The 16,886-nt window shown below is 29.8% G+C and overlaps 3 protein-coding genes across 5 annotated transcripts; 1 reads left to right on the top strand and 2 right to left on the bottom strand.

The window, feature by feature from the left end:
* The first annotated feature begins 729 nt into the window (after positions 1–729).
* Positions 730–2,229, top strand: LOC108458710 (putative NAC domain-containing protein 94). The gene is made up of 3 exons (XM_053027371.1): positions 730–1,132; positions 1,235–1,542; positions 1,599–2,229. Exons 1-3 carry the CDS (start codon positions 961–963, stop codon positions 2,115–2,117), a joined length of 999 nt encoding a protein of 332 aa, XP_052883331.1. The 5' UTR covers positions 730–960; the 3' UTR covers positions 2,118–2,229.
* Positions 2,230–2,465: 236 nt separating this feature from the next.
* LOC108458122 (60S ribosomal protein L34-like) lies at positions 2,466–4,915 on the bottom strand. 3 transcript variants are annotated; one of them, XR_001867249.2, is made up of 5 exons: positions 4,702–4,895; positions 4,538–4,617; positions 3,593–3,702; positions 3,306–3,487; positions 2,466–2,843 (listed from the first exon to the last, which is right to left on the bottom strand). XR_001867249.2 is itself a non-coding variant. In XM_017757392.2 (4 exons), the coding sequence occupies exons 1-4, from the start codon at positions 4,778–4,780 to the stop codon at positions 3,394–3,396; spliced, it is 363 nt and encodes a 120-aa protein (XP_017612881.1). In that variant the 5' UTR covers positions 4,781–4,915; the 3' UTR covers positions 3,086–3,393. The 3 variants fall into 3 exon arrangements, 1 of the variants encoding a protein (XP_017612881.1); XR_001867248.2 differs by having other exon boundaries at positions 2,466–2,696; XM_017757392.2 differs by lacking the exon at positions 2,466–2,843 and having other exon boundaries at positions 3,086–3,487; positions 4,702–4,915.
* Positions 4,916–9,166: 4,251 nt separating this feature from the next.
* LOC108458480 (uncharacterized) lies at positions 9,167–12,501 on the bottom strand. The gene is made up of 5 exons (XM_017757901.2): positions 11,880–12,501; positions 10,798–11,777; positions 9,895–10,311; positions 9,574–9,815; positions 9,167–9,490 (listed from the first exon to the last, which is right to left on the bottom strand). Exons 1-5 carry the CDS (start codon positions 12,047–12,049, stop codon positions 9,236–9,238), a joined length of 2,064 nt encoding a protein of 687 aa, XP_017613390.1. The 5' UTR covers positions 12,050–12,501; the 3' UTR covers positions 9,167–9,235.
* Positions 12,502–16,886: the final 4,385 nt, after the last annotated feature.

The following is a 16,886-nucleotide window of genomic DNA, read 5'->3' as shown; positions in this document are numbered from 1 at the left end:
GAGAGGCAAATCGAGTAGCAGATTGGGTGGGGAGACGTGATTGATGGTTGGCTTGACAGGCCACCACCTCCCTTGGTGCATCTCCTGGACAAAGATAGGCTTCCAACTCCTAGTGATTGTTAATTTTCCTAGTTGTGGTCTAGATAGAGGTCATGGTTTGTTCTTTTGACTTGAGTTTTCACTTTTTGACTCTTGTTTACAAGAATTTCTGACTGAAACTTCTTTTGGCCAAAAAAAGAAAAAGAAAAAGAAAGACAAAGAATTATCCTAAAGCTTCTATCAAAGTTCATCCTCTTGCAAGAGGCTTAGCTACAAATTAGGGGTAATATATTGAACACTTGGTATTAGTTATTTTATTTACATATTTTAGCTATTATTGTCCCTTACTTTGACAACATAAATTTAAGGTGATGTTCTTTCTTTTATAATAACTTATTTTAAATAAATTTTCATGTATTCACGATAATTACTTAAATTTTTTGATTAATTTGGATACATGAATTAATTTAAGTCTATTTAATTTGAATAGAAGAAAAGTCTTAGTTTCTGAATTGTCATTATACACGAAATTTACTTAAAAGTATTTTTTTTTTTAATTCAGGAAGTAAGACTAATTTTAAGGTTAAAAAATTAGTATATGATACTAGAAGGTTGCTTTGTCGTCTTGTATCTGATTTTTTCCAGGAGAAAAAAAAAACAAAAAGGTTTCCATGAATTAAAATTGAGTGCATGAAAACAATTTGATCTTCAAAAAAAGGAATTGTTGATATTGCGGTCAGATTCAAATCATTAAATTGGATTGAAACAAGTTTTGTATTATCTTATTGTGTTGAAAATGAAAGGAAAATTGAATTAATTTCTCAATACATTTGACTCGAGTTTCCATTAAAACCCAGTGTTTAAGCTCAAGTTTTCAGCAAAGTCATCTTCCTCAGTAGTTGCATTCAATCTAGAAGAAACATGGATGATGTTGAAAAGGTTGAAGATGTGATGTTGCCTGGTTTTCGGTTTCATCCCACAGATGAAGAGCTTGTGGAGTTTTACCTCAAGAATAAGATTCAGCAGAAATCTTTACCCATTCAACTCATCACCCAACTTGACATTTACAAATATGAACCCTGGGATCTTCCAAGTGAGTACTTTTCTTCTTTTTTATACTATTTTACACTAATCTTGAGAATATTAATGTTTGACACCCTTACTAATACATAACAGGGTGTTTTGATTTATTTAGAGCTAGCAGCATCAGGCGAGAAAGAGTGGTATTTCTACTGCCCAAGAGACCGTAAATACAGGAACAGTGCAAGGCCTAACAGGGTAACGAGAGGCGGATTTTGGAAGGCCACTGGCACCGATAGGCCTATTTACTCTTCCGATGCCACCAAATGTCTTGGTTTAAAGAAATCCCTTGTGTTTTATCGAGGAAGAGCAGCCAAAGGGATTAAAACAGATTGGATGATGCATGAATTTCGACTACCTTCCCTCTCGGACAAAACCCTTTCTGCTAATGTAATGATATTAATCCATTCAATTGTCTCCAATGTTTGTGTTCTTTGATTATGAACTGTCTGAAATTTTTGCGTTGTTTTTCGTTACAGGATTCGTGGGCTATATGTAAGATATTTAGAAAGACCAATTGCATGGCTCAAAGAGCTCTTTCCTATACTTCCATACCATCTGATATACCCCACCATTACGGCCCTTTCAATCACTTCAATGAAGTGCAACATGCACAACAATGGACAACTTCTTCATTGCCTGTTCCCAACGGAGACCTTCACAATAACTCCATGTTTTTACAGTGCACGGTCGATACTCCTTCCGTGGTATTGAGCCCAGATGCAACAATGATCGCTGATGATGTTAGGAACAACTCCAAGAGTATAGATTTCAAGGGGAAACAACAGATTTTTAATGGCTTCTCAATCAGGTTGCCCCAAGATATGGAAGGCACGAGGAATGATGATGGGGATTGGGGCAGTATTCCATTAATGGGATTTCCATTTAGCATGTCGCCAAATGTGCTTGATTCATGGAAGCCTAATCTACCATGGGATACATCTCTATATCCAACTGAGATGTCCACTACATATTCAACCGACAAATACTATACATAAATATACTTGCTTGTTATTTTACTCTTCACTTCCTTTTCTTCTCAACATATAGAAATTTTTGAAATATACATACTTATATTATCATTATAAAAGTAGATATTATCATTATAAAAGTAGCGAATTTATTTATGATTATAGAATTAATTACTTAATTTGTTGTTTTAAGTTGTATTTTGATCATAAATTTTAAAATTTATGATATGGTCATTAATATTATCAATTTGTTACATTTTAATTACTTCATCCTTAACGCAAGCTGATATAACATGATAATATTAAGTTGAATTGCATAACTAGATACTATACTTGTTTTTTGAGTTCTTGAAAAAAAAAATTCTTAACAAAATATTTGGGAACGCAAAGCAAATAAACTTAATTTGGTCTTATAATTCATATTAAAATTATACAAAGAGTTTGGTCACACATTTTCTCTTTCATCTTCTTCCAGCAAGATTGTTACAATTACATCCACCATGACTTTGCTTCCCATTCCCGATTCATCCTTGCCACTATCATCCAAACTCACTCTCTCCTATGCTCCCTACAGTCTTGACGAGACCCACCAATAGTCTTTGCCACCTGTTCCAAGATAACCCAAATTTAAGAAACTCACTCTTCCTCACAGAGACAGATATAGAAGACTGATTAGATTGGAAGGGTTGCATGAGGTCTCTGAGAGACAATTGATCAAGGTGGAAGAGAATGTGGGTCGTCTATACCGTCCAGCTGCCAAGCAAATAAGTAGTGAAGATGAAGTAGATGATGCAAAGAAGCTGAAAATGGATTTATGGATGAAATAGAAGAAAATTGAAGGAATTTTAATTTTCCTTTTTAACCAATAACTAATCATCTAGTTCGCTTGATGTTGGTAAAATAAAAAATAAAAATTTTCTTCTTATTCATCTCCTTTGCGTCTCAATTTGTTTAAAGAACGAAATTCGTAAATAGGAAATGTAGGACTAATGCAATTTAACCTTAATTTTTTTGTCTAAAATGATGATATAACATGTCATGTGTAAATGACAATTAATGACTCAATCATCAAAATACAATAAATTAATAACATTAACGATCATACCATAATTTTTTTAAAATTCGATGATCAAAACGTAATCCAAAATGACTAAATTTGTCGTTAATCAAAACATTGTAAACATTGAAGTCCATTTGCCAATAGAAAAAGAGAACCTCTAATCTTCTGAAGTCATTGGTGGCACTTTCCAAAGCCTTGCTGATCACATATCAGAATTGAAATGATGATTCGACATCTAATTTCTTAGCTCTTTGAAGCTTGCTTTTCCTTGGACTTCTGGATCTTCAGAACCTTCTTTACAATTTTCTGCTCTTCCACCAAGAAGGCTCGAATTATCCTTCGAAAACAATCGGATTTGAATCAATGAGAACCGTCAAACACCAGAACTAGCATCCATGATCATATAACAGCAAATAAATAATGCACTACTTTCTATTTATACCTCTCTCTAACAGCACTGCAGGACAAAACACCACCATAAGCACGATTCACAGTCCGGCAGTTCCTTGGCAATCTAGACCTTTTGTATTCAGCAGGTCTCAAGTGAGGAATCTGCAATGAACCCATGTAAGTAACCCATAAGACCACCCTCAAAAACCTCACAACCTAAATCTTTAGTACGACCCTAGTTGATTGAATCTAAAGAAACAACCCCACGATGCTATTTTGGTCAACAAGGTTTTACATTTCAACTTAATATACAGATGAAGTACCGTAATAAACGGATACAAAGTGAAATGCTCTAGTGGGTTCCCTCATATACAGAAAACATCCTTATGATGAAGTATCTTATATAAGTATGCTAAAATGGGTTCCATCCCATCATATATGATTATGCAATCTGGGGATTTCAATATCAATCAAGATATGATGTTAAAGCAAACATTTACAGCGATATACTGCTATAGCTTTCATTACATCCACAAGCACGAAAAGCACACTCGACCAACAACACATTAAATTTCCAACAATCCAAAGTTCTTGCGAGTTCCGAAATGATTTGATTAATACATTTCCTTATTTTAGGATTTGAAACGTTTAAACTCTGTACATTACATTTGACAAACTATACATACCATCAGCATCACTAACTCCATTAGATCTTAAGCAATTATATAAAACCATCCCAATATTTTTTATTTTTTATTTTTTATTTTTTATTTTTTTTTATGCTTAATTCGGAACCTAAAATCCATTAGGCAAACAACAGCAGCAACATGAACATAAACAAAGAGAAAGTACTATTTTTGTGTAAGAGAAAGTACTATTTTTGTGTAAGCAAAAGTATACCTAAATATCATACTCATGAATCAAAATAACAATAAACTCAAAATTTCAACCCAAAAAAAACCTGAATTTAAATTCAAAAGGAAAAGGAAGTACTTACACCCTGAATTCTCTTGCCAGTGACAGGACACTTAGGCCCACTTGCTCTTTTCTTAGTTGTCTGATAGACCAATTTCCCACCTTTAAAAGGAAAAAACAACATAAATTTCAATTAAAAATTAGACCATAAAAATGCGGCACCAATCTCTAAACTTGCAGACTTACCAGGGGTCTTAACGACACGGTGTTGATTGGATTTGGTAGCGTAGCTATGGCGAGTACGGTAAGTGAGCCTTTGAATCATTTTTGATGGTTTTCAAACTTCGGGTTTTACCTTCTCTGCTCTGTTTTATGGTAAGACTTAAGAGAGACAAAGTGGAGACCAAAGGGTTTTGTACCAGAGAAGACAATGTATAAGTATGGATCCTTTAGGAAGGAAGCCCTAGATCGTACGATTATGTTTTAAGGTTTTTCTATCAACGGTTAAGATTATGCAGAATTGTTAGTAAATTATATAGTTGGTCACTTAATTTTAAAAACTTTTCATTTTGGACACAAAAAAATATTTGCAACAAGACATAACCGTTTTCATTTTGGTCATCCTCCATGAATTTGGGATAAAGCAATATTATTGTACATTCATTTTAGTAGTCAAGTAACTTTAATAAATTCTATTTTAGCCACTCATTTTATTTTTTTATTTTCTTTAATTTGTTAGAAACTTAGATAATTTCATGTATTGAGAAAACTAAGATTCCGGTTATTTTAGTAAATATAAGTCAAAGAAAACGTGTTTTTGATTAAAAATGTTAAAATGATTTTTAAAAATAAAAATATGTGAAAATTAGAAAACAATAAAAATGTTATGAAATAAATAACAAAGAAAGTAAGAGAACAATAAATAAGGGAGCAAAAGAGAGTATAAATTTTATTGATGAATAGAGATGATTTACGATACTTTTCCAAAATCTTTATTTGTAAACATAAGAAGTATACATGATATAAAACTCTATTGATAATGGCTATTAAAGTCCAAAAATATATCAAATTTTATTTTGATCTCGATGAACATCTACTTAATAATAAAATATTCATAACACTTCTCTTTAAATGTTCATTAGTAGATATAATGTGCCTCTTTAAAACCTTACTAAAATAAAAAATATGGAAAAAGAATTCTCAATGAAAGAAAATGAATACACATATCTATAATACGATAAAGATAAAATAAATAACCAAAATATTAAAGTGGTAATTAAAATGAATATATAATAACATTGTCTAACTCCAAATTGATAATAGTAAATAAAATGAAAATAATTATTAGCAACAGTGTTGTTTTGCAAGTTTTCTCAATGCCTAAAATGAAAACTTATAAAAGTTGGGTGAGTAAAATTGCCTTCAATAAATAATAAATATATTATTATTTGTTATCCAATTTTATTTTATTCAAATTATAATTTTTTAGTCAAAACCAATATATCAACAGCTGACAGTAGTGACTACAGTTGTTACTATTAAATTTAATCACTTTGTGGTAATTTAAACATAATAAAATACTAATATAATGTATTCAACGAATATAAAATTTGTTAAATACATATCACAAAAATATAAAATAATTAATTAATATAATATTTTGGAAAGAATAATTTTTTTTCAAATATAAACATATGTCTAAATAATTAGAAAACAAACTTGATTGCACGTAATAAAATTTAAACATGAATATAATAACATATTAACAACTCAACCTTAATTTACCATATCAAAATTTCACCGTAATTAATACAATATATTCAACACATATGAAACTATCATGTGTAATATTTATATCATATTACCATTTAATATTTTAAAATATTTAATAATTTATATTTCTTGGTCATCCTTTGAAACAATTAATTATTTTGTAATAGGCTAATTTTGGCCTGGCCAACAAAAAATAAAACTCAAATAAAACAATAATAAAATCTAAATTATTACAGTCCAATACATGGCCCAAATTAAAACCAAATCTAAATGACCCAAACAATAAAGCCCTAAAGCCCAAGTCAGCCCAAGCACAGAACTAAACAGCAAGCAAAACCCTAGTCCCCAAGGTGCAGCCGCCCATGCCCCTTTGCCCTTGACCAGCGCCGCACACTACCACGCCTCCTTCACGCGTCTGACACCACCTGCAAAACGAATATCTAAACGCAAGCAGAAAGGACAAACAAAGAAAACAAATAACAAAGAAACAAAAAATAAAAATAAAAAATCTTGTAATTTGGCTATAAAAGCCATATCAACATACTTGTATTTTCTTCTGGGTTTTTTTCCCAAAATTTTGGAATAGAAAAACAAAAGATCTAAACTTTTAAGGTGATTTTCGTATTATTTAAACTTAAGTTTATTTTATTTTTATTTTTTTTATAAATACGAAATTAAAAAGGAGAAGGGAGAGGGCTCACCAGAGTTACCTTGTGGCCGCATCATCGGAGTCCTCCTCTCCATGCCGTCGTCGATTCCAAAAAGGGGGAGAAGAGGCCTTTCTCTTTCGTTTTTTGGGGTTGAGAAGGCTTAGTCTTCAAACATTTTAAACGGGGGCTAAAGAGGTCGTTTTGCACCTCTCCGACCACCGTCCACGGAGGAGGTGCGGCTGCCAGACAGTGGCCCCAATCGACCGAAGAAAGAAAAGAGGGAGAGAGAGTTTAAAAGTTCTTTCAGATTTTTTTTTGAAGTTGAAGGCTAAAATGAATTTTTTTTAAAAATTTGGGTCTTTTATTCAACATTCAAACGGCGTCGTTTTTGGGTGGGGGTCCAGGTGCCAAAACGACACCGTTTTGGACCAACCGTGTGCGACCCGACCCGGTTAGAAAGGGATCCCTGTGTTTTTAAGGCCCAAATGGGCTATTTTCAGTTTTGGTTCCTCCTTTTTGTAGCGCCATTCGATTAAGCCCTATTTTATTTTCTTTGACTTCTAATTTTACCCTAAAACTTTAGCATCATTTCATTTTGGTCCTAGGATAAGACGTTGCGCATAGAGGGGTCTGGGGCATTTGCTATTTCGCCCTTTACATTTTCAGCTTGTTGTGATTTGGCCCTTTGTTTCATTTTGGTTATTACAAATTTATACCCTGAATTCTGGTCATTTTCAATCACGTCCTAAGCCCTTTTAATTCATTTATTTATTTTAAAATATTTTATTATATGTTATTTTAAATATTTTATATGATGTTTACATTAGATTATTTATGTACATTATTTATCTTAACTTGTTTTAATATAATGATTATTTAAAATTGTATTATTATTTGTTTTAAATTATTTTTTATATATATTATGTATTCTAAACTATTTTATATATATTATATTTTTTATTCTTTTCACATATTATCTATATAATTTATTTCAAATTGTTTTTATAAATATTATTTTTAAAAAAAAACTGTTTTGCATATTATTTCTTTAAATCTCCTTTTATTTTTAACTTTTATCTATTATTTTTAAAATTGATTTATCTATTGCTTATTTTAAATTGTTTTACATATCTTATTTTAAACTCTATTTATTTATTTCAAAATATTTTATTATTATTATTTGCTGTTTTATATTATTCATTTCACACTTTTATACATATATGTACATACTATTTATCTTAAATTTTTGTATAAACATATATTTTTATCGTTTAGCGTGTTATTGATTTCCTTTTCACATTATTTATTTCAAATTCGTTATTGCCATTTTAAAATGTTTTGTACTCATTTATTTTGTTTTAATTTATTTTATATTATTTTTAAAATTATTATTTAATTCATTAATGGTCTTTAGCTATCGAAGTTATTATCTAAATGTTGTATGATTATTGCCATTGTGTGTATTTTAATTCGTTTATTTCGTATTTTTGTATTATCGTTATTCATTCATATAATGTTGTGTTCATGTATCATTGTCCTAGGCTCATTACTATATTTTTATTTCATATCATCACTTCATGAATCAAGCCTCGTTACATTTATTCAATAAATCATTTTGTTTTAATCCAAACAAATAATGCACGTCGTTTAAATATCGTACTTGCTATTGCTCAAAAACAAAAATTTTCAAAATAAGCCAATGTTTCGCATTTTGGAACATCGAGTAATTGTGCCTTAACTTACGGGGTTTCGATTTTCTCGTCGATCCTAAATGGCCAAATATCCTTTCGAGTTTTAAAATACATGGAATTCCAATGAAAATCAAAGACAAACTTGCGCTCGGGAGTTCATGGTATCGCGTCCTAACTTACGGGATGTGATACTCCGATATCTCGAGACGAGAAAATCTTTAGCAATTATTTTGATCTAATTCAAGCATTTTTTAAAATCAACGTTAATAAAAAGGATCGTATTTTAAATCTATTCCCGATTTTCAACTTTCGACATTAGGACACCAACTAACCAATTTTGGGCGTGACGAGGGTGCTAATCTTTCCTCGCACGTAACCGACTCCCGAACCTGTTCTCTCGAGTTTCGTAGACCAAAAACACCGTTTTAGTAAACTAAAATGTTTTATTAAAACAAAGGTAATCCGACCACACCTAATAAAGATCGGTGGCGATTCCTGTTTTAATCTTCGCTTTCAAACAAAGTTGATTCCTGTTTTTCAAAAAAAAATGGTTTCAGACATATTTGATTATTCATATGTTTTATGGGTTAGTTTAGATTATATTTTAAAGTGTAGTTGTATATTGCGAGAGGAATAGATATACATGCTGTATTAATTTCAAAAATATCAACATGGGAAAAGCAAAAAGGATGGTTCAACATTAATCTTCCTATTAACAAAGTTAATCTTGCTTAATTTGGAATGGCACCATAAAAGTTGGTCTCTTGTCACATTAGACATGTTCAAAACTCTTGCCACTAATTTCAAATCCACTTGAGAGAAGAAGTGAAGCACTTGATCCGAATTCTCCTCTTCATTCTTCTTCAATTTCCTTAATATGCAGTTCCCACTCCTTACTAGTTCTCTAAGTTTCTTATCCTTCTGCAATTTCATCATCCAACATGTTACTTCTTCAAGTAACTCGAATTCATGTATCTTAATACTTGAATCAAGTAAAGACTAACCTTTTGTAAACTAGTTTGAACGGTTGCTAGAAGTTGAAGCTCATCAGGCTCTGTAGGTTCCACTTGAGCACCTTTCCTCATCTTACGGTTCACAATGTTCGCATCTTTATCAGCTCGAAGGAATCGCCAAAATATTCTTATTGCCTCCTCCATGATCTCCACTAGCACATCAGCTGTAATTGCATTATCATCTTCATCTCTTCCTTTTCTTCTACTTTTCCTTTTATCCTTCAAGCTATCCTCTACACCACAATCACAGCTTCCATTAGTAACTCATTGAAATTATGGTTGATTAACATGCAAGAAGAACAAAATATTTACCTCGGATGACGGGAACTTGAAGGAGATTTCGTAGAACACATCGGTTCTTGATGTAGTTTCGTACCCTTGGACCTTCAAAGGGTTCATTCTCTATGAACCTTTGAATCAGAACTTGGAACTGTTGAAATTCACCGGCAACTTCATTGTATCGACGCATGCAGTAAGGATCCGATTCCCATATTCCAATGGCTTTCTCGTATTGCCAATGAAGTATTTCCCAAGAAAGGCACAGTTGCCCTACGTACACCATTTCCAGATCACCGTGGAGTTCGTTGATGAACTTCGACATGGGGTCAGAATCCGATGTTTTCCGCCTTCTTGGCCAAAGGTTTTGAGGGAGGAGAGATGTAATTGGTGGAGCTGAAGATGATTTGTGGGTTGAAATTGATTGAAATGGATCCTTTGAATGAAGAACCCCTATGAAATTGTCAAGCAACATGACTTAACTTTGCATGAAACCTAAACTATAATTTAACCAAATAAAGGTATAAAACAGGCAGAATTGGCCACTTACACATTAATCATAATCCGAAAAGCCAGTTGTTGAAAAAAAAAAGTTCAAAGTGATTTTTCATGAAAAACAGCTTTCCAAGTTGTCTTTTGTTCACATTACTTTTAAAGCGCTTTGAAAAAGATTTTGTGGAGCATAGTGTTAGGTAAAGCTTTCTCATAGATGGTTGGTGTCTTGAATGAGATGTTGGAACTAGGCTAATATCCTAAGACATGAGCTGTTGGCACGACATTAATATGCAAACATGCAAGACATATGATTAACAAATCAAAATTTATGTTTAAATATAAAAACACTTCACATGAAAATGGATAAGCAGGAAGATAATTCATGATTAAGCATTGAATTTTGTAATGATAGGCAGGAAATGAAATGAAAAGATAAAGACTGACCTATTGCATACATCTTCTGGTAATTCAAGATGTCGAATTTCCTCATCCTTTCTCTATAACTCTTGTAGAATTTGTGAAGTTCACTCATTGTATCTGCATATTGGAACTTCTCATCAATTTTCCATGGCTTCAAATCATCCATTATCTTTGGGGATTCTGATTCTTCTAAGATGGTTGGCAGGCCTGTTGCTTTAACCTTCTTCAGCTCCATTTTCAGCTGTTCTAGCAGTTCTTGATGTTCCCATAAAGTTTCCAAATCAGTTGAATCCTCAGGATCTGAAGCTAATGGATTCTCTAAATTGGACTTTTCTGAATTATCTAAAACATGTATATCCTTATTCTTGCTCTGAAGCTCTTCCATTGTGTCTTCATCTTCAATGATCCTTGACGAATCAGCCTCAAAATCTTCACAACCACTCAGGTTTTCAGGGCTTGAAGTAATGGAACCCATATCAGTTTCTGGAACAGTAGTGTCCTTCTCTGAAAGAAACTCAAGATTCCCTGGAATATTTTCGCAAACAATTGGTTTACTTTGTTGGGTATCAACTTCATTCTCTGATGAATCGTCTTTCAAATTTTGTTCCATGAAATCTTGTTCTGACAAGAACCCATTGCTGGAATCAGCATATATTTCTTTCACACAAAAGCTTAAATCCTCAGGCTTCTCCATTATACAACTAAGATCATCCCCTGACTTGAACTCATACTTGTTCGTGCTTGTATAAGGAATTGAGTCTAGGCCAAGGTTATATTTCTCTTTTGCTTCAAATTTCTTGCTGAATTCTTCGAAAGTCTGAGTTTGAAACTGAAACTTGAAAAAGAATTTTGGAGATTCATCTTCTTCAATGATTTCAGTGTCTTTAACCTTCGGTTCAGTTGCCACAGGTTTGGTTTCCTTCGTTTTCTCTTCTGTGACATCCTCTGGCTCTGTTTCAATTGGAATCGAATTATTGAGCTTAGAAATCTCATCACTTTGAATCCTGACACCATGAAAAATATATATAAAAAAATAGAAGGAATTATTTAAGAAAGAAACTATTATTTCCATTAAAAAAACTAAAGTGAAATAAAAATTGATTTACCATGACAAAGCTTTGCTGAAGATAGCAAACAGAGAGGAAAACAGGGCAGAGATGGAGATCAATAAAAACCCACCAAAAGGAACCAGGTTTTGAAACAAAAACAAGTTAAAAGAACTCATATTCTTGAAATTAAAATGGGTTTTGATCATAAAATCATTCAGGGTACCCATCAATATAAACCATCAATCTCTTTCTTTTTTTTAAGTTGAAGCAAAAAAAAAAAAAAACAGAGTATCAGAAGTCCCTTGGAACTCTAATTATAACTTTGAAAACTTGGATTCGAAAATAGACACTTCACCTATTAATAAAACATAAACCCCATGAACATGATGAAATTGAAGAAGGATCAAAAGTGATTGAAATCTGACCTAATTAAGTGAGAATTAGAAAAAATAAAAAATAAAGGGAAGAAAAGAACATGTCAGCTACTACAAGGTGTTATTTTGATCTAATCTTTGGATTGCTTAAAGCCCTGGGAATTCTTAAGACCGTTATATGAGAGATTTTTGAGAGAAGATTTTGATTTTAGTTGAAAGGTCGGCTTTGTTGCCTTTGTATTTTAGTGTGCAAAATGTGTTTGTATGAAGAGCAAAAAATAATTGGGTTAAATTGAATGTTTACGCCTTTCATTATTTATTTATTCTTTTTATTTTTATTTTTATTTTTGGGTTGAATGTGAAAATTTTGGTTGGAAAGCTGAAATTAGTTAGGAGAAATATTTTGACCAAGTAATAGGAATATTTTAAGGCCAAATATTTGCTAGAATGATAAACTATTATATGAAAATATGATTCTATGTTATCGATCAGGAGAAAAAATTTGATTTGCCATGCTTCTATTGAAAAAGTATGAGGATGATATAGTATCATAATTTCATACAATCCTTCTTAAATTAAGTGTTAAATATTGTGAATTATGATAATAATTTATTAAAGAATATATGCAATAATAAATTTAAATTTTAGCACATCTTTTCTTACTATTACAATATGAAGAGAAGATGACAATATTAGTTTTTGGGTGTCAAATGGAGTAATTTAAGTATTGCTCTAAAGGGTATTGGCAAAATATAGTAGGCTTTATTCATTTAACCATTATTATAAAATGATATTTCATTGGGTTTAGAATTCCAATCTAACATTTTTTCCTTATTCTCAATTTTTAATTTCTATAACAAAATTTTTTATATTAAATACTTTTGGAATTTGTCAGGTGTAATGTAATGATAAATAATTTGTTTTTGTTGACATAAAATTTCAAAGTCCTTTTAATTTATCTTTTGAAATATTTAATAAGAGAATTACTTATATGGGTGTAAAAGTAAAATTAAGGTGGATTTATATCTTTTATAATTTTTATACAATTAACATTTTAATAATCTTGTTGTTATATTTTATAGTCCATTCATATAGATTATGCATGTTAAATTTGACATAAATTTAAAATTTCTAACTATATAATTTACTTAAAAAAACTTTCAATCGTTCAATTACAATATTTTGAATCGACATGATAGAGATATCAGTTGGTTCAAAAATTTATATGCATAACAAATACAATTATATAGATAAATTCAATTGCTGAATCGTTAAAATATTAATCATACAAAAATATACAAAATGATGATAACTATTTGCTACATTAGTTATGAAAAAATTAATTTCACAAATAGATTAAATTTTATCGTGTACCTTTAAATTGTATTTAAAAAAAAAAAAAAGATGCACGTGACTTGTATCCTAAACAATTACCCTATATATATTATATAAAGTTTGGAATTCAAATGTAGCATTAACAACACTCCTTTTATTGTGAAGATGAAATTTTCATTGAATGGAAAATTGCAAGAAAAGCAGCTAAAGTGAGAACATAGAAAGTAGACATTTGATTAGATATGTGGGCATGCTACTTATGGAATTAGATGAACCAAAACAAAGGAAAATATGAAAGAGGGAAAAGCTTTGTTGAAATTAGAGGCATTTTTAGATGGAATTAAAGTGCCACTTTCCAAGTATTTAACAATTTCTTCCTAACCAAGTTTCTCTTACCATCAACCCTAAACCTAAATCAGAATTCAGCCCAATTTGTGTAATTAACAAATTCATTTCTTCATTAAAAATCTTAATATGAAATATAAATAGAAACAAAAATAAATTGAAAGCTCGAGTTTTGCTTCGGTTTTGAACTAACTTTGATAACAAGTCTTCTCCTCCAACTAATAAGTCAATTATAATGATCGATGATGCCTTAAGCCACCAATCCTTTCATGTGTAAATTAATTGCTAGAACACCCAACAACTAATCTTTACCGAACAAGTAACCACAAAACACACATCCATGATTTAGCTCAACGGTAGTCTTGCGAACTAGAAGGACCCAACTTAAACTAATGACCTCAACCGCACAGATCATTTAAATCCGATTGTTATTTCACTTGATGGATCCAACCAACCACTTAATTAGACATACCAATATATTCTTCAGTAGACCGAATACGATAGAAGATCGTATTATTCCTTCCAATTATACGCCTAACAACATCGAATCAACAAGCTCTTTTTGACTTGGTGTCAGTATATAAAAATATTAAAAATCTAAAAACCAAAAAATCGCGTCAAGTTCAGCACTTTTTTCCCCTCTAACTTATAAATAGCGTTCATGTTAGCGCACTTGACTAAAAAATTATTTTATTAACAAAATCAGGTTTCGTTGTTAACACCATTAGAATTATTTTATTAATTTTTTGGTGTGATATTTTGAAATAATAAAAATACTGATCATTTGGTAGCCATGCAAAAAAAGAAATGACATTGTAAAGGACTCGAATATAACAAAAAGAATTTTAGCATTATTAACAATTGAACTTGTATTTTTAAATCTAAAAAATAAAAGAATTAAATTACTTAGAATAAAAGTAAAACTAAATTCTAAATATTTAAAAATATAGAGATTGAAACATAATTTAACTAAACTTCTTATAAATTTCTAGATGTATTATATTATTTTAATACTTAATTTATAAAATTATTTTAACTAAACATATTTTTCGTTTCTATTAACTCTTAAAATTATATTATTTGTTAAATTACCTTAAAATATATAGATTTGTTAACTTTGCAGATATTAGATACACGTAAATTGTCATGTATATGCACATCAACAATTAATTAAATTTTTAAAATTAAAATATTCTAAATTTTTTAAATTTTTAAAATTTAAAATTAATTAATTCTTAACATGGCTTCCATATGACAATTCAGATATATGTCATGTAATCAAAATTAACAAATATTGATTTTATCATCTATTTTATGTTATTTAAGAATTAACGTAAATTTAAAAGTTAAAAAAATTAACGTAAATAAATTGTTACGAGTAAATAAAAGGAGTTTGCAGCATCTTAAAAGAGTGTGGGTGAATGTGGAAAGGTTCAACACGCTTTCTTAAGACGAAAAATAAACGTTATATAAAAGAAAATAGAAATAAGAAGTATGAGAATCTTTATATATCCAGAACCATACACCAACCGAAGTCAACGCACGTACGAGGAAAATTAAATTGGAAGTTTCTTTTCACACCTTCAACAAATCACTCTTAAATTCATGGTTTACGTGTGTACAAACCTCTTCATTTTTTTTAAAAATAATTAAGTTTTTTTTTCATTCGATTAGACAGTTAAACTTTTAAAATATATTAAAAAATCTTCAAACTTTTAAAAAACAAATAAGCCATGGTTTTTTATACTTAGTTGAGTTTTTTTGCACTTAATTTTTAAAATGCATAGAAAAGATTCTTTAACCGTAAATTTTTGAAAAAGTTTGAGAGTTTTTTTATATATTTTGACGATTAAAGTACCTAATAGAGTATAAAAAAAGACTTAATTGTTTTTTTAAAAAATAATGTCCTTTTAATGTATTTTAAAAGTTGAAATATCTAATTGAGTGTCAAAAAAATAAAAACTTAATTATTTTTTAGAAAATTTGAGAACTTTTATACCATTTAGTCTAAACTCATTTATAACTTGACAAATATTTTTGAATTTAATAGTATAGATATTATTGTAAATCGTAGTATAATTATAAATACATATTAAAATAATTATAAAATAGAACCAAATTAATATAAAATTTAAATAAGTTAAAATCAAAACAATTTGTATTAAAACTAATCTATTGAACTGAAATCTATACTCAATGACAACAACATATAGTGAGATTAGAAATTGATATGCCCAATTACGCTCGATAGGAATAGTAATAATACCAATATTTCATTGTCATTCGAATAGTTAAAAATATTTTAAATTTAAATTAATTTAATTAATAAATTAATTAATTAATTAAAATTAATTCTAAAATATTTAAAATTTAATAATAAAAAATTAATAAAATTTTTAAACATTAATATTTAAAAGAACTTTAATAAAATAATAATCTGTTGGCGATTTTGCTGGTGGACAGGTCAGAGATAAGACCACAATTTTGACCTTTTGCTAAATTGAAATCAAGCCTATAATATATATTTAGATTATGACAGGCTGAGTGAAAATTTTAAAAATAATAAAGTTATTAATGGTAAAATTAAATTTTCATATTTATAGTGTTGTTAATTTAAATTTATTAATTTATAAAATAAATAAAATACTCTCATAATAATAAAACTTTGTAAAATATAAACTTTTGATAACTTCCAATGGACACCAACTCAATCAAAATTTTATTATGGTTTGTGTGCTTCTAAGGGAGAGATCCATTTAAGAGATGAATTTAATTTCACGGTTAAATAATTACAATATTAATCATACGAAAAAATATTAAAAAATATAAAATTATTTTAATTTTACTGAATGTTTCCCATATACAAAACTTTGATCAAAATTCAAAACTTTGTACGTAATTATTTGGGACATTGATTTTTCATTCATGGAGGAAGACCTAAAAGAGAAGGAAAGGTCTTTTGGCATTGTTTTAAGAAATTGGATTTCTTCAATTGTTGGACTAACATTTT

Source organism: Gossypium arboreum, chromosome 4 (assembly GCF_025698485.1).
Source record: "Gossypium arboreum isolate Shixiya-1 chromosome 4, ASM2569848v2, whole genome shotgun sequence".
NCBI lineage: Eukaryota > Viridiplantae > Streptophyta > Magnoliopsida > Malvales > Malvaceae > Gossypium > Gossypium arboreum.
This window is presented reverse-complemented; position numbering and strand designations above follow the sequence as displayed.

Bases quoted from the DNA above. Each gene is read 5' to 3' on its own strand.
- LOC108458710 (XM_053027371.1), top strand. From the start codon at position 961: ATGGATGATGTTGAAAAGGTTGAAGATGTGATGTTGCCTGGTTTTCGG. The intron at 1,133-1,234 runs GTGAGTACTTTT...TGATTTATTTAG, and splicing joins TGAACCCTGGGATCTTCCAA to AGCTAGCAGCATCAGGCGAG. The intron at 1,543-1,598 runs GTTTGTGTTCTT...TTTTCGTTACAG, and splicing joins TCCATTCAATTGTCTCCAAT to GATTCGTGGGCTATATGTAA.
- LOC108458122 (XM_017757392.2), bottom strand. From the start codon at position 4,780: ATGATTCAAAGGCTCACTTACCGTACTCGCCATAGCTACGCTACCAAA. The intron at 3,703-4,537 runs GTAAGTACTTCC...GGTTCATTGCAG, and splicing joins CTGGCAAGAGAATTCAGGGT to ATTCCTCACTTGAGACCTGC. The intron at 3,488-3,592 runs GTATAAATAGAA...TTGTTTTCGAAG, and splicing joins TGCAGTGCTGTTAGAGAGAG to GATAATTCGAGCCTTCTTGG.
- LOC108458480 (XM_017757901.2), bottom strand. From the start codon at position 12,049: ATGGGTACCCTGAATGATTTTATGATCAAAACCCATTTTAATTTCAAG. The intron at 10,312-10,797 runs GTCAGTCTTTAT...ACAATTTCATAG, and splicing joins CCAGAAGATGTATGCAATAG to GGGTTCTTCATTCAAAGGAT. The intron at 9,816-9,894 runs GTAAATATTTTG...ATTGTGGTGTAG, and splicing joins TCAAGTTCCCGTCATCCGAG to AGGATAGCTTGAAGGATAAA.